The sequence below is a fragment of the Callorhinus ursinus genome, unplaced genomic scaffold (genome assembly GCF_003265705.2).
Source record: "Callorhinus ursinus isolate GAN/ISIS: 27379988/994484 unplaced genomic scaffold, GSC_fseal_2.0 scaffold7, whole genome shotgun sequence".
NCBI lineage: Eukaryota > Metazoa > Chordata > Mammalia > Carnivora > Otariidae > Callorhinus > Callorhinus ursinus.
Genome location: NW_027397069.1, coordinates 54036931 through 54053809, shown reverse-complemented (window position 1 = coordinate 54053809; position 16879 = coordinate 54036931). Strand labels below are relative to the sequence as shown.

At 34.7% G+C, this 16879-nt stretch overlaps 1 protein-coding gene across 5 annotated transcripts in view; it reads right to left on the bottom strand.

The window, feature by feature from the left end:
* Nucleotides 1-16879, bottom strand: part of FNDC3A (fibronectin type III domain containing 3A) — a 156088-nt gene that overhangs the window by 102558 nt on the left and 36651 nt on the right. For all 5 annotated transcript variants that reach the window (XM_073894571.1, XM_073894573.1, XM_025874921.2 and 2 more), the window contains exon 3: nucleotides 2439-2514. In XM_073894571.1, the coding sequence (XP_073750672.1) occupies nucleotides 2439-2514 (76 nt within the window). The remainder of the gene's footprint in view (nucleotides 1-2438; nucleotides 2515-16879) is intronic.

Genomic DNA, 16879 nt, shown 5'->3' with positions numbered 1-16879 from the left:
CCTCTGCTTCTATTTCTACTCTTAACTTTTACCTAGTTCTAGAACTAGTTCAGGAAGATGTCTGCCACATAACAGAAACTAGTGATAGCAAAGGGGAAGAAAAGGAGAAGATGAGCTCCAGGAGTCATTAGTCTTTTCTCATCCTGTCTTCTCTTGCTTGGAGTGGGGGCACACCGGTCTTTACAAAAACTTCACCCCAGTCTCTTGTTCACTACTACTCCTTCCACCTTCATCCCATCTTTTAATTTAAAAAAACAAAAACATAAAAAGGAGAGAGCTTTTTATTTTCTTTCAGGTTCCCCTTATCCCATCCTGTGTTTTTAAAAACTCTGCCCAGTAATTTAAAAACAAAGTCTCCACTCCTCTACTCTGTCATTCAGAGAGGAGTCTCCCTTTCCTACAGAAGCAGAGAAATGTGTCCCTGCCTAAAAATACCTTCACATGGTAGTCAATTCCTACTATTAAGAGACTGTTAGTACTACAGGCACATTAAAAATTAGTCTTTTTTTTTTTTTTTGATCCTGACCGAAGGGGTAATTACCACTTAAAAATCAGTTTAATTGATTTTATAAGGGAGGAGATTCACAAATTACAGTTATAAATTAACTTTTAAAATAGAAGTTATTTAAAATTCAAAGTCTGGTTATCCAACTGCAATTAATGGTTTTTATATTTTAAGTCACACTATAACAGTAATGAGGATCCTCATTTGCAGATGTGTTTGAAAAGACCGAGGTTATACTAGTTAAAATGCTTCCATCATAAACAACATTTACTGAAAACAATTTGAAGAAATGTACAAATAAACCTAAGATGTGTGCTCTATTAGAAACTTACATTCTAAGAGCTATCCAGTATAAAAATGGAATTATTTTATAAAAACCTAACTGGCAAGTAAAGACAGGCAAAGTTTACTATACTGCTTATAAATTCTACTACCTGGTTTCTTTTAAGCTCATAATATGTGGACTCTTCCTATTTGTGTTTGTGTGTGAGGTTGCCTTGATACACAGATTTAAACTGACTTAGAGAATAGAAGGCATGTAAGATTTGGATGGCAGGCTAAAAGTTTTAATTTTAATTACTGAGCTAATTCCTTCTCTGGAAGGAGTAAGTTCTATTTCTTTGATTAAATAGATTAGATTGTCCCAGTAAGATGGAAGGGTACCATAAATCCTGGTTTACCTGGGACAATCTTGGCTGATAACAGTTGTTGTAGAGTAGTTGCTATGGTCCTCTTTCATTCTCAGAAGTATCAGTTTGGATGAGAAAGCATATGGTCACCCTACTTAACATGCTCTTTTCAAATTAAAGCAACAACTGTTAGTTAGGTACCCAATATGTGGAAGCCTCAGAACTGAAGGGGATACAAAGAAATGTAAGAAATGGTATTTGCCCTCAAAGTGCTTAGGACTTAGTTGGAAAGACTGAATAAACATTTCAAGTTAAACATACAAAATTTAAATGGCTTAAAAAATATAACTAGAACAAATATTACAAGAAAATGTGTAGTTACTTGTTAAATGAATGGCACAATAATTAGGGGTTTCACAAGACATAACGGTCACTTTCTATTAAACAACACCACTACATCCTTCACCACCATTTACTGAGTGCCTTGTATGAGCTAGGTGCGGTTTAGAGTGCTTTACATGCATTTTAGTTAACCCTCACAATCATTCTAAGAGGTGTAATATTATTCATAAGGAAGGGAATTTTACTGATGAGAAATGTACCTGATAGAGGTTAAGTAATATGCAAAAGTTCTATCTAACTGGTAAGTTAGCAGAGTTGGGATTTAAACTCTGGTTCTCTAATACCAAAGTCAGTGATCTTTTTATTGCTCTTCTCTCTACATAGAGGGTGGTGGTTCTCAACTGTGGGTGCTTTTGCCCCCACCACCCCCCAGGGACATATGGAAACATTTTTGTTTGTTATAAGTGTGGTGGGGGGTGGCTGGTGACTTTACAAAAATTTTTTTTACAGATAAGATCTGAACTCAGTCTTGAAGCATTGGTAGGATTTGGATAGGCTAGGGATGGTAGAGATAAGGGCAGATTATAGATAAGAATAGTCCAGAAAGTACAAGACAGGTTCAAGAAGATAGTGAATAAGCCAACTTAGCAAGACAAAGGGACACAATATTAAAGGGAAAGGGAAAGCAAGACTAGGAAGATGCAATACTTTTTTTTTAAAGACTAAGGAACCTGAACTGGATTCACTGATGATTTCTGATAAGGGGAATGTAAGATTAATCAAGAAACCAGGGAAAAGAGAATAATGAGGATGATACTGGAATAATTAAGTCCTAAGGTATTCAGAGTTTGTGCTTTGGTGTGGTGGTGGCAGTGAGAAAGAAAGGAAGAAACCATAAGATGTAAACTTTAATGTTCCATAAATTTTTGTCATCTCAAAGGATAACAAATTACCATTCTTACCTGTAATGCACTGAAACTGTCCATCTTCTCTTCTTATTGTAAATGCTTCCCCTGGGTTAACTTGTACCAGAATGACCTTAAAATGAGAGAAAGAAATATTAAAATCAAAAAATAAAATAATAGAGCAAATAACAACAATCAAAATAGGGCAAATCAGTATAACAAAATACTAAATGTTGCTAGAATATATGTGAGCTATTTAACCTTATGAAAATGGGACTACACATTTTACACATTTGTTAGAAAGGTATTACTTCACTTTTCTGGAGGTCAGGCTTAAACCAAAAGTAAGGGAATAAAAATATGCAGTGGCACACTTTTATTGGAAAGTTAATAAACTTCACTCTGAAACAAAGATGGAGTCAAACAGAATTTGGCAGATCTATGCTTAGTTCATTATTGCTAAGTGTTTCATTTTATTTATTTATGTATTTATTTAAGATTTTATTTATTTATTTGACAGAGCGAGAGAGACAGCGAGAGAGGGAACACAAGCAGGGGGAGCGGGAGAGGGAGAAGCAGGCTTCCTGTTGAGCAGGGAGCCCAATGCAGGGCTCGATCCCAGGACCCTAGGTTCATGACCTGAGCCGAAGGCAGATGATTAACGACTGAGGCACCCAGGCGCCCCTAAGTATTTCATATTTTTTAAAGATAAATAGAGCTTGAGATGAGCATACCTGAATTAGTAGGACATTTCAAATTATATCTGGGAATATGTTAAATTAATCCCACCTTTTAAAGTAGTTTTCATTATATAGATTATACATTCTAATTTTATGACATCTGAAAAAGAGCAAACTGGCAAAAAAATCTGAAGTCCTTCTATGCTACAATAAACACTGTTAATATTTTGATAAAATTCTTAGTCTTGTTCTTTATGCATAGGCTTAATTTTCCCCCTTAAATATACATATAAGATCTCCAATTTGGTGTCTTTTGAAGTTTAATATTTTAAAAAAAGACTTTTCCATGCTATTAATCACTCCCAAGTACTTCATCAAATGACCATACCATAAACTCCTTCACCATTCTCTTATATAAGGATTTTAGGTAGCTTTCAACTTTTCCATTATTATAAACAACACCAAAGTGAACAATCTGTATGCAGTTTTCTCCTCTTTAATCCATTTCCAGTTAATTTTGAGTGCTGTTTAAGGTGTGTGTGGGGGGTCTAGTTTCATTCTTTTACATGTGAATATCCAATTTTCCCAGCACCACTTATTGAAGAGATTGTCTTTTCTGCATTGAGTGTTCTTGCCTCCCTTGTCAAATGTTAGCTGACCATACACGCATGGGTTTATTTCTGGGCTCTCGATTCTCTTCCATTGGTCTATGTTTCTGTTTTTGTGCCAGAACCATACTGTTTTTACTACAGTTTTATAATATAGCTTGAAATCAGGAAGTGTGATGCCTCCCACTTTGTTATTCTTTTTCAGGACTGCTTTGGATATTCATTTGGGGTCTTATGTGATTCCATATACATTTCCGGAGTGTTTTTTCTACCACTGTAAAAATTGTCATTGGAATTTTGATAGGGACTGCAATGATTCTTAAGATGGCTTTAGGTAGTATGGATATTTTAACAACACTAATTCTTCCAATCCACGAACATGGGCTACCTTTCCATTTATTTGTTTCTTCTTCAATTTCTTTCAATGTTTTGTAGTTTTCAGGGTAGAGATCTTTCATCTCCTTGGTTAATATTTCAGACAAAGATTGAAATATCCTCACTTCGGGCACCTGGGTGGCTCAGTCAGTTGAGCGACTGCCTTTGGCTCAGGTCATGATCCCGGAGTCTGGGGATCGAGTCCCACATTGGGCTCCCTGCTCAGAGGGGAGTCAGCTTCTCCCTCTGACTCTACCCTCTCTTGTGATCTCTCTCTCTAATAAATAAATAAATAAAATCCTCAAAAAAAAAAAAAAAAGACCCTCACTTCAAGGGAAGTAGGTAAGAAGTAGGGTTAATGGAAAACACAAAATAAATTGTTAGAAATGATCCAAATATATTAATAAAATAAATAGAAATGGACAAAGCTTGCATATTAAAAAGAGAAAAAATAAAATTAGATTTAAAAATGTTACAGAGAGGGGTGCCTGGGTGGCTCAGGTTGTGATCTTGGGGTCCTGGAATCGAGTCCCACATCCAGCTACCCACTTAGTGGGGATTCTGCTTCTCCCTCTCCCCCTGTCCCTCCCTCTGCTCATGGTCTCTCTCTCTCTCAAATGAATAAAATCTTTATTTATTTATTTATTTTTTAAAAAGATTTTATTTACTTATTTGAGAGAGAGAATGAGAGATAGAGAGCACGAGAGGGAAGAGGGTCAGAGGGAGAAGCAGACTCCCCGCCGAGCAGGGAGCCCGATGCGGGACTCGATCCCGGGACTCCAGGATCATGACCCAAGCTGAAGGCAGTTGCTTAACCAACTGAGCCACCCAGGCACCCATGAATAAAATCTTTAAAAAAAAAAGCTACAGAGAGAAAATGTCAAACCCACTATTTTGGTGGTCTATTTTTTTTTTTTTTTTAGGTTTTATTTTATTTATTTATTTGAGAGAGAGAGAGAGCACAAGAGAGGGTACGGTCAGAGGGAGAAGCAGACTCCCTGCCAAGCAGGGAGCCCGATATGGGACTCGATCCCGGGACTCCAGGATCATGACTTGAGCTGAAGGCAGTCGCTTAACCAACTGAGCCACCCAGGCACCTTGGGGGTCTATTTTAATACCTTTCTCAGTGATTAACAGAACAAGTAGACAAGAATCATCAAGGATATGCAAGATCTTAACACCACCACCAATAATCTTGGTTTAATGGCCATGTAAAGAATACTGCACCTAACAATTAGAAAATATATATTCTTGGGTGGGAGGATGGGTTAGCCTGGTGATGGGTATTAAAGAGGGTACGTTCTGCGTGGAGCACTGGGTGTTATGCACAAACAATGAATCATGGAACACTACATCACAAACTAATGATGTAATGTATGGTGATTAACAACAATAAAAAATTTAAAGAAAAAAAGAAAATATATATTCTTTTTAAGCACATATGGAATTGACATGAAAATGAAAAGAATGGACTATCGAGAACATCATAAATCAAGTCTTACAAACTTGAAAGAATCAATATTGCATGTCCTCTATTTACAGTTAAATTAGAATCAGTAATTTAAAAATATATTTGCAAATTTTAAAAAGCTTCAGTAATTTGTGGGTTAAGGAAGAAATCATTAACAAAAACACAGAAAATAGCAGGGAAATGTAACCAAAACATTGTACGTTAAACCTGGAATATAGGCAAAATTCTATTTATCAAAAAACAAAGACCTTTAAATACTTGTAACAGAAAAGACTGAAAATTAATAAGTGTCCAAGTAAGTGCAAAAAGGCAGGGTTAACTCAAAGAAAAAAAAAAAAAAAGGAAACAAAATAAGAACAGAAATAATGAATCAGAACACAAGAAACGCTGGAAGATGAGAAAATAGCTTTAATAGAAACCAGAGTGAAGGATAAACAAGAGAAAAAAATTCAAGAGAAAAAAGTAGTCAGTCACCTTTTCTGGCTAGGGAATTCCCCGCCCCCTCTGAAGAAGATTCTTGAACCTTGGGAGATTTTTTGCAAGTAGATGGCTTTAAAATGCATTTTATAAAATCTAGGAACTTATCTCTCTACATAGGTTTTATTTAGGGGGCTAGCTCCTTATTACTCTACCATCTCAAATGTCATCCTTTTAGAAAAATCTTCCCTGACCATCAAATTTCAGGGTATGCTCATATACTTTCTACCATATCGATCTATTTTGTTTTTTTACCTAGCACTTGTCACTAACTGAAATTATTATGTGCAGTTATTTGGTTAGTGGCTTACTGAGCAGTTTCTATTCCACTGGAACAAAAGCCCCCTGAAAGCCAACTTCTTGATTTGTCTTACAAAATGCTATACCCTAGAGCTTGGCTCATAATAGGTTTTCAATAAACTTCTGTTTAATGCATTAAATAGATAAAACAGTGAGGACCGGGAGTCATTCATTCATTTGACAAATATTTATTGAGGTCTTATTACGGGTGAGGCTCTGTTCTAGGTAATGGGTATAAAGTAGTAAACAAAATGGACAAAAGTCTCTGCCTTCATGTTACTGCAGAGAAAGAAAGTTACAGGATTCAAGTTATGCCACTGAGTTATACCAATAAAAAAAATTATTTTTAAGCCTAAAAAAATGCAGGCTGATTAGGAGAAATTCACACACACACCCCGTTGAAAATCACTTCACTTGCCAACAGCACACATCAAACCAGAGCTACTCTTTGTAATAAAGGTGCATGCCTGAATTCTAAGCACACTCAGATTCCTGGCAACTAATCAGGAAGATTTTGTCCAGCTTCAAAATGCAGAATTCACGTATCTTCAAATTACCTAGATTCCTACATCATTTCATATTCATCTGCACAGTGTAAATTTTCCATAATCTTATTATAAACAATAGTACAATGGGATAAGGAAAAGAGAAGAACTATGAATGATAGTTATTCTACCTGAGGTAAAATATTGCCACAAAACTGCATAATCATAATAGCACAGCTTCTTAACATAGATTATCTAATGTGGTGGCCACAGAAATCTTACAAAGTAATTCTCAGAAGTGTGACAGGTGAGGAACCCTCGTAAATTATCCACCATTTTGTGAATCATATCATTGATGCCTCTATTTGCAAAGGGATATATTAGAGAGCAAATTTTACAAATACAGTATCATAAATTGATTACCTAGTACTTTATTGGACTTTAACAATGAAATTCTTCAATATCTTCAAATTTCACAGAAACTAATGATTTGTGCTCTTAGGTTTATACTTCTCCCAAATGCACTGCTGGTCCTTCAATCCCTAACCCCTTTAAGAAATCAAGTTCAGTCTTGACAGTTTCACTATACTCTTCATAAAATGTACTCAAACATGTTTCTCTTCCCTAATCAGTTTCTTTCACCTCTTATTACATGCCTAATAACAGATTTGATGCCATGTACAAGACTCAACTGATAGAATAATTTATCAGCCAGCCAGTTTTCCTTTATCATCCTTTAGTGAAATGCTGGGCACATCTAATGCCTGGTTTGAATTAATAGTGTCAACAGTGGCTGAACAGATAGTTGATAAAAGCAATTACCTGAATATTCACCAATAGGTCAATTTCTAGTATTGTGAGCAGAAACATGTAGAGTAGTGAACATTTTAAGTGTACTCTGAACTTAAATATTCAGTACTACTAATATTTACATGGCTTCTTCAACAAGAAACATATGTTTGAAACATGTTTTTTTTTTAATCCAACTGCTTTTTCAGGCTTGCTCAAGGGTGCCAACTTAATGAGGCTGAGAGTAATAATAAAAGGGAAAATCCTCTGGGCTCTGTATCCTTGAATAATAGTTAACATACCTTTAGCAAGGTAATTTCTCAATCCATGACTGAAGGGTTTCAAAGTAACTCAATACTAATGGGGTTGTTTTGATGACTAAGTGAATGAACATATGTCAAATGCTTAAGACAGTTAATGGACAGTAAGCACTAGCTGTACACGTCAGCTATTGTTACTGTAAGCACTGTATATGTAGCTCTTAGTATTATTATTAATAGTGTAGATCTGGCACTTTAAGGATTTGCCCCCAGCCTAGAAGTTGATCAATTTATACATAAGAGAGATAATATACCCAGAACACAATGTTTAAGAGCTTTCTCCTGAACTGGTCTGGGACCTGCCTGCCTTTCCTTATTTTCTTGTACTGACTCTTTAGACTGCTCTACTCCTCTCAATAGTGTCTCCATAGTCAATAGCTTCCTTCTCACTTCCTGGTCTGTGACTTATTTACTATTCTCTAGCATGACATCTGATTCAGACTTGACTTCTGCTAACTAACATTTTAGTTATTACAGTTAAAGTATTCCTGTAATAAGACCTACAGCAATTTGTACATCCTCCCAGTATAATGCTTTTAGCACATAACTGTATTTGGTTGTTTACATGTCACTTCCACTACATGAACCCTTCATAAGACTTCAATCCATTTATTTTTATAGTTATAGAGGCTATAGAAGTTCAACAAATGTTTGCTGAATTAACTACTGTCCATCTCTAAATAACTCCTAAATTTTTTCCTCTGGCTTTGAGACCAGGGCTAGCTGATAAAACTTTCCGTAATGACAGAATGTTTTATACCCTATTTGGTAGGATACTGTGTAACTACATGTGGCAATACATATGGTCTCTGTGCATACATTAAGTGCTATTGAGCATTTAAAATGTGACTAGAGAAAATGACAGAATTTGTAATCTTATTTACTTTTAATTAGTTTAATTAATTTAAATTAGTGGTTAATGGCTACCATGTCAGACAGTACCATGCTGGATTTGCCAAACTCCAAAATTACTTTTTAAACTACTTTCTGGATTTGCCTTGATAAATTGCAGGCACCTCAACTTATGTCTAAATTTGAATTCGTTATCTGACTTTCCTAGGAAATTAAGCAGAGAAATACATTTCAGCTAAATATACTATCAATTCACAAAAAAGTCTGAATTACACATCAAAGTATTATTAAATTGACTTGATTACAAGAACTTTGAATCAAGCTTTATCCACATTTCACTAGATCCTGCCAGTCTGCAGACTGGCTGATATAACTTTTTTCAGCAAAAGTCTAAATAGAGACTACTGTTTGGAAATAAAAAAAAAAGAACAATTATCAAATTACTAAATGTTTAGCTTTTAGTCTTCTGAAGGATAATAACTGGCAAACTTAATTAAGAATATATGCTTGACACCACCATATAGACAACTGAGATCTGTCACCCATTCACCCACTTAATTCATTTATTTGGTGGATAATTAATGAGCAACTAGTATATGTTAGTTTGTGGAGCTGGGGATACAAGGATGAATCCGTAAGCGAGACAACACAGCAATTATAGTCCTAAGATAGAAGAGTACAGGGTATAATATGTGATAATTAGAAAACACTTATAATTTCTTTTCTGTTTAGGCTCATTTGTCTTCATAATGGCTTTTTAGAAATAAAGGTACTGTGACAGAAAACAAATACAAATTTACAACAAGGCAATTCTATACTGAAATCCTACTTTATGACTAAATAAATGTGTGGTTTTTTTAGGCAAATTATTTAAACTCTGTGAACCCTAATGCCTTCTTTTCGAAAATGCAGTGCTTTTGAAGGATTAAGGGAAACACTTTATGTTAAACTCCCAGCACAGTGCCCGACATACAGCAGACCCTCAAAAATAACAAGTATTTCCTTTAAATCCAGTACAAAGAGAATTCTTTTTTTTTTTTACAAAGAGAATTCTAATTAATCATCTAGACTATGTGGAATACTTCATTTCCTGACAATGATAAAAAAATCAGGTTATGTCCTATACATAAAAATATATAGACAATGTATGCACATATGTGTATTTACAGGCATGTGCACACACATGCACGTACATATATGTACACGCACGCACACATATATATGTACGTACATATGCTAATGATCTGTAACTTCCCCTACTTCAGAATGGCTTGTAAGAAGGTATGTCCTTTATTTTCTTATTAATCCTAGTACAAAGGATCATACTTGCACAAGTATGGCACGTATCCCATTGAACAGATATGTGAGGGTTGGCAACAATTAAATCTTTAGTTTCTAAAGCCACTTCTATTAAAAGTCATATTATAAATTTTTCCCATATTAAATAAAATGAAATTATTCTGAAGGAAGAGTATATGAACTTATTAGTATTAGACTATCATTGTTAATTCAAATTTCCAGATGTCATTATTTGGGTTTGCATGTTCATATATTTTTAATCATTCTACTATTCTTTAAAAACTGGCATTCAAAGTAAGTCTAAGGTAGTGTAACAAATAAGAGTTGTTGAATCACTATGTTGGTACACCTGAAACTAGTGCAACACTGTGTGTCAGTTATACTATAAAAAAAGAAAATACAAAGTAAATCCAAGGTATCAAGACTGCCCAAGGGAATAATTTTAACATCATTAGCTAAAACTTGTGTGTTGTACTTTGTTAACAAAGCATTTTCACACTTATCACTTATTTTATTCATTTTAGGACTGAGTTTAAAATATGATTATTCAAACTGATAATACTTGAACAGTAACATACATTCCTTTAACATAAATACTCCCAGTTTGAACTGCCTACATCTGAAAATGAACTAATTACTTTTCAAAACAGTTTAAAAATGAAAAGCTTACCTTAAATGCTGACAGTCTCCTCATAAAATACGTTTTCTTAAATAATTGCATCAATATACTGAAATCAATTACGTACATTAAAACTCACTCAAGTTTTTATATTGAGATTTAGAATTAAAATAATAAGAAATGTGATTTTGACTTGAATTTCCCTGATGGCTAATGATGATGAACATTTGCATGTGTCTGTTAGCCATTTGTAGGTCTTCTTTTGAGAAGTGTCTGTTCATGTCTTCTGCCCATTTTTTGACTTGGTTATTTGTTTTTTGGGTGTTGAGTTTGAGAAGTTCCTTATAGATCTTGGATATCAGCCCTTTGTCTATAGGGTCATTTGCAAATATCTTCTCCCATTCTGTGAGTTGCCTCTTTGTTTTGTTGCGCAGAAGCTTTTTATCTTGATGAAGCCCCAAAAGTTCATTTTCCCTTTTGTTTCCCTTGTCTTTGGAGATGTATCTTGAAAGAAGTTGCTGTGGCCAATGTCGAAGAGGTTACTATGTTCTCCTCTAGGATTTTGATGGATTCCTGTCTCACATTGAGGTCTTTCATCCATTTTGAGTTTATCTTTGTGTATGGTGTAAGAGAATGTTCGAGTTTCATTCTTCTGTATATAGCTGTCCAATTTTCCCAGCACCATTTATTGAAGAGACTGTCTTTTTTTCATTGCATATTTTTTCCTGCTTTGTTGAAGACTATTTCACCATAGAGTTGAGGGCCTATATCTGGGCTCTCTATTCTGTTCCATTGGTCTATGTCTCTGTTTTTGTGCCAATACCATGCTGTCTTGGTGATCACAGCTTTGTAATATAGCTTGAAATCAGGCAACGTGATGCCCCCAGCTTTGTTTTTCTTGTTCAACATTTACTTGGTGATTCAGGGTCTTTTCTGATTCTACACAAATTTTAGGATTGTTTGTTCCAGCACTGAAAAATGCCGTTGGTATTTTGATCAGGATGGCGTTGAAAGTACAGATTGCTCTGGGCAGCATAGACATTTTAACAATGTTTATTCTTCTGATCCATGAGATACCACCTTACACCAGTTAGAATGGCAAAAATTGACAAGGCAAGAAACAACAAATGTTGGAGAGGTTGCGGAGAAAAGGGAACCCTCTTACACTGTTGGTGGGAATGCAAGTTGGTACAGCCACTTTGGAAAACAGTGTGGAGGTGCCTCAAAAAATTAAAAATAGAGCTACCCTATGACCCAGCAATTGCACTCCTGGGTATTTACCCCAAAGACACAGATGTAGTGAAAAGAAGGGCCATATGCACCCCAATGTTCATAGCAGCAATGTCCACAACAGCCAAACTGTGGAAAGAGCTGAGATGCCCTTCAGTAGATGAATGGATCAAGAAGATGTGGTCCGGAGATGAACCATGAGAGATGATAGACTCTGAAAAACAACCTGAGGGTTCTAGAGGGGAGGGGGGTGGGGGGATGGGTTAGCCTGGTGATGGGTATTAAAGAGGGCACGTTCTGCATGGAGCACGGGGTGTTACGCACAAACAATGAATCATGGAACACTATATCAAAAACTAATGATGTGATGTATGGTGATTAACATAACAACAAAAAAGAAGATGTGGTCCATGTATACAATGGAGTATCACTCAGCCATCAGAAAAGATGAATACCCAACTTTTGCATCGGCATGAATGGGACTGGAGGAGATTATGCTAAGTGAAATAAGTCAAGCAGAGAAAGTCAATTATCATATGGTTTCACTTATTTGTAGAACATAAGGAATAGCATGGAGGACATTAGGAGAAGGAAGGGAAAAACGAAGCGGGGGAATCGGAGGGGGGACAAACCATGAGACTATGGACTCCGAGAAACAAACTGAGGGTTTTAGAGGGGAAGGGGTGGGGTATGGATTAGCCTAGTGATGGGTATTATGGAGGGCATGTATTGCATGGAACAATGGGTATTATAAGCAAACAATGAATCATGGAACACTACATCAAAAACTAATGATATACTGTATGGTGACCAACATAATAAAATAAAATAATAAGAAATATTGAAAACATAAAAGATTTTACAACATAACAGGATCAAGTCAAAAGAAGTTGCTGAAGTAATTCTAAATTTTAAAAGTTTTATGATGACAGTGTTACATGGATGACAAATATTAGGTTATTTTGAACTTAGCAATAAATTATTCACATAGAAATGTGTATATGTATAAAATGTAGTCATTTCAAAATATTAACTAATTAATTAAAATACAATTACTAAGAACACTCTTTAAAGATGAATGCCAATTAGTGCTCACAAAAGAGTTATGTTTCTTTCCAGTGTCTTACAATAGTCTATTTACAATTTATAAATACTATATGTAGATATATATGTAAGGAAGTAGACAGTGTCACTATGCAGGTAATTTAACATACACTTAGAAATGATTTATCTATCAATGCTTTAATTCTGAAACAGACTCTTAATTTAACGAATTTATCAAAGAAAGATTAGCAACAGTCTTATAGTAATAATTTACTTCAAAAAATAATAATTTACTTCCGGATTACTAGCAATCACATTTACATTACATAAACACATATCTAAAATATGCAGATGGGTTTAAAAACATTTTTTAAATATTTTTGAAATACCCATATGCCATAAAATTTACCCTTTAAGGGATACAATCCAGTGGTTTCTAGTACAGAGTTGTACAACCAACACCAAAGTAAATTTTAGAACATTTTCATCATCTTGAAGAAATTTTTACAGACTTTTGTGACAGGCTTCTTTCACTTAGCCTACTTTTGAGGTTCATCCAAATAGCTGCATATACTGAAGTACTTCATTCCAGTTTATGGCCAAATAACGTTCCATTGAATGAATATATTACATTTATCCATTCATCTGTTGATGGACATTTGGATTGTTTCCACCTTTTGGCTATTATGAATAGTGGTGTATAAGTTTTTACATGGACATATGTTTTCATTTCTCTTGAGTATATACCTACGAACAGAACTGCTGGTCATACAGTAACTAAGATTAATTGAGTTAACTGCCAGACTATTCTCCAAAGTGGATTCCCAGTTTACATTCCCACCAACAGTGTATGAGGATTCCAATTTTTCCACATCCTTGACAACACTTGTTATTATCTGACTTTTTGATTCTAGCCATTCTATTGGGCATCTCATTGTGCTTCTGATTTGCATTTCTCTAATGATTAATGATGTGGAACAACTCTTCATATGCTTAATGGCCACATGTATAATTTTTCTGAAGAAATTACCGTTTAAAACATTTGCCCACTTTTTAATTGGGTTGTCATTTTACTGTTACAAGAGTTCTGTATGTATTCTGAATGAGCCCCTTTTCAGATAGGTATAGGATTTGCAAATATTTATGGGCTGTCTTTTCAGTTTCTTGATAGTGCCTCTTGAAATACAACATTTTTCAATTTTGATGAAATATACTATATTTCACTTTTTCTTTTGTGTTGTTAGTATCCTATCTAGGAAACTACTGCCTAATTCATGAAGATATGCCCCTATGTTTAACAGTTTTAAAGTTCAGTGCTTATTTTAGATGCTTGATTTAATTTTTGTATACAGTATGAGGTACACATCCATCTTCATGCTTTTGCATGTGGGTATCCAGTTATCTCAGCACCATTGTTAAAAAGACTTTTTTTTTTTTCCATTGAATCCCACTGAATACTCAGCTGGGATTTTGCCAGGTAATGTGTTGAATCTGGACAATTTAGATGGTGCTGCCATCTTACCACTATTAACTGCCATCTTAACAATGTTCTATGATCATGAGTTTTCTTTCCATTTAAGTCCCCCTTTCAATGGTGCTTTGTAGTTTTCAGTGTACAAGTCTTATACACCTTTTGTTAAATTTCTTCCTACGTATTTTATTTTTTGATACTATTATACATGGAAATGTTTTCTTAATTTCATTTTCAGATTAGTCATTGCTAGTTGAGAAATACAACTGATTCTTCTACAATGAACTTGTATCCTACAACCTTGCTGAACTCATTAATTCTAATAATTTTTAAGTGGATTTTAGGATTTTCTTTTTACAAGATCATGTCACCTGAGAATAAAGAAAGTTTTATTCTTTTTCTAATCTGGATGCCTTTAACTCCTTTACTTGCTTATTTGCCTTAGCTGGAATTTCCAGCATAATACTGAAAAGTAGTGAGAGCAGGACATCCATGTCTTATTCTCAATCTTAGGGAAAAAGCATTCAGTCTTTCACCATTAAATATGTTAGCTGTTGCTTTTTATTTTTAATAGATGCCCTTTATGAGACTGAAGAAATTCCTTTCTGTTTCTAGTTTACTGAGTATTTTTATCATAAAAGGGTTTGAATTTTGTCAAATTCTTCTTCTGAGTCTATCAAATAGATGATCATGTAGTTTTTGCCCCTTTTCTATTACTGATGTATTAGACTGACCGCTTTATGTATGCTAAACCCATTCTGAATTCTTGGACTAAAACCCACTTAGTTGTGGTATATAATCCATTCTATACATTTCTGGGTTTGGGTTGCTAGTATCTTGAAGATCTTGTGTCTATATTCATAAGGAATACTGATCTGTAGTTTTCTTATGTCTCTGGTTTAGGTTGGTGCTAATTCTCCTTTAAACATTTAGTGGTATTCATCAGTGAGGCATCTGGGTCCGGGCTTTCCTTTGTGGAAATTTTTTTGTTATAAATTCAATCTCTTTACTTGCTATAGCTCTATTCAGATTTTTAGTATTTTTCTTAAGTCAATTTGGTAGTTGTATCTTTCTAGGTATTTGTCTAGTTCAGATAGGTTATCTATCTGTTTGCATAATTGTTCACAGTATTCCCTAATAATCCTTTTTGCATCTATAAGATCTGTAGTAATGTCTCTGCTTTCATTCTTGATTTTAGTAAAGTTGAGTCTTCTTTCCAGTCTGTTTAAAGGGTTGTCAATTTTGTGACCTTATCAAAGAGTTACCTTTTGGTTTTGTTGATTTTTCTCTATTTTTCTAGTCTCTATTTCATTTATTTCCACTCTTAACCTTTACTTCCTTTTGCTTGCTTTGGGTTTAGTTTGCCTTTTTTTCTAGTTTCTTAAGGTTGGGTTATTGATTTGAAATCTTTCTTTTTTGTTAACATAGGCTTTCAAAGCTGTAAGTTTCCATCTTAGCACTGCTTTAGCTATATCCCATAAATTTTGGTAGGTTGCTCTTTTGTTTTCATTCATCTGAAAGTATTTTCTAATTTTCCTCGTGATTTCTTTCAGTGGTTATTTAGGAATGTACTGTTTAATTTCCATGTATTTGTTAATTTCCCCAATTCTATTCTGTTATTGAGTTCTAATTTTATTCCATTTTCGTTAGAGAATATACTTTGTATTATTTCTGTCTTTTAAGATTTACTGATACTTGTTTTATGGCCTAGCATATAATCTATTGTGAACAGCAATCCATGTGCACTTGAGAAGATTATAGATTCTGCTGTCGGATGGAGTGTTCTACAGATGTCTGTTAGAGCTGGTAGGTTTACAGTGTTGTTCCAGTCTTCTAATTACTTATCTTCTGCCTAGTTGTTTTATTCATCATTGAAAGTCTGAAGTCTCCAATTACTATTGTTCAATTGTCTATTTCTCTCTTCAATTCTGCCAATTTTTAATTCAGGTATTTTAGGGCTCAGTTGTTAGGTACAGAGTGAACCTTTTACCATTATAAAATGTCCTTGTCTCTAGTAACATATTTTTGTCTTAAAAAGTCTATTTGGGACGTCTGGGTGTCTCAGTCAGTTAAGTGTCTGCCTTCAGCTCAGGTCATGATCCCAGGCTCCTGGGATCGAGTCCCGCATTGGGTTCCCAGCAGGGAACCTGTTTCTCCCTCTCCCCTGGCTCCTCCCCTGTGCTCATGCTCTCTCTCTAACAAATAAATAAAATCTTAAAGAAAAGTCTATTTATCTGATACAAGTACAACCATTCACCTTGCTACAGTTTATATTGTATGTCTTCTTCCATCTTTTAAATTTCAACCTATTTGTGTCTTTGATTTAAAGAGTGTCCCTTATAGATCCAGCACACAGATCGTGGGTTTTTATCCATTATGTCAATCTGTCTTTTCATTGCCATGTTTACTTCATTTAGATTTAATGGAATTTCTGATGAAGTATAGTTTACATCTGCCATTTTGCTCTTTTTCTTCTAT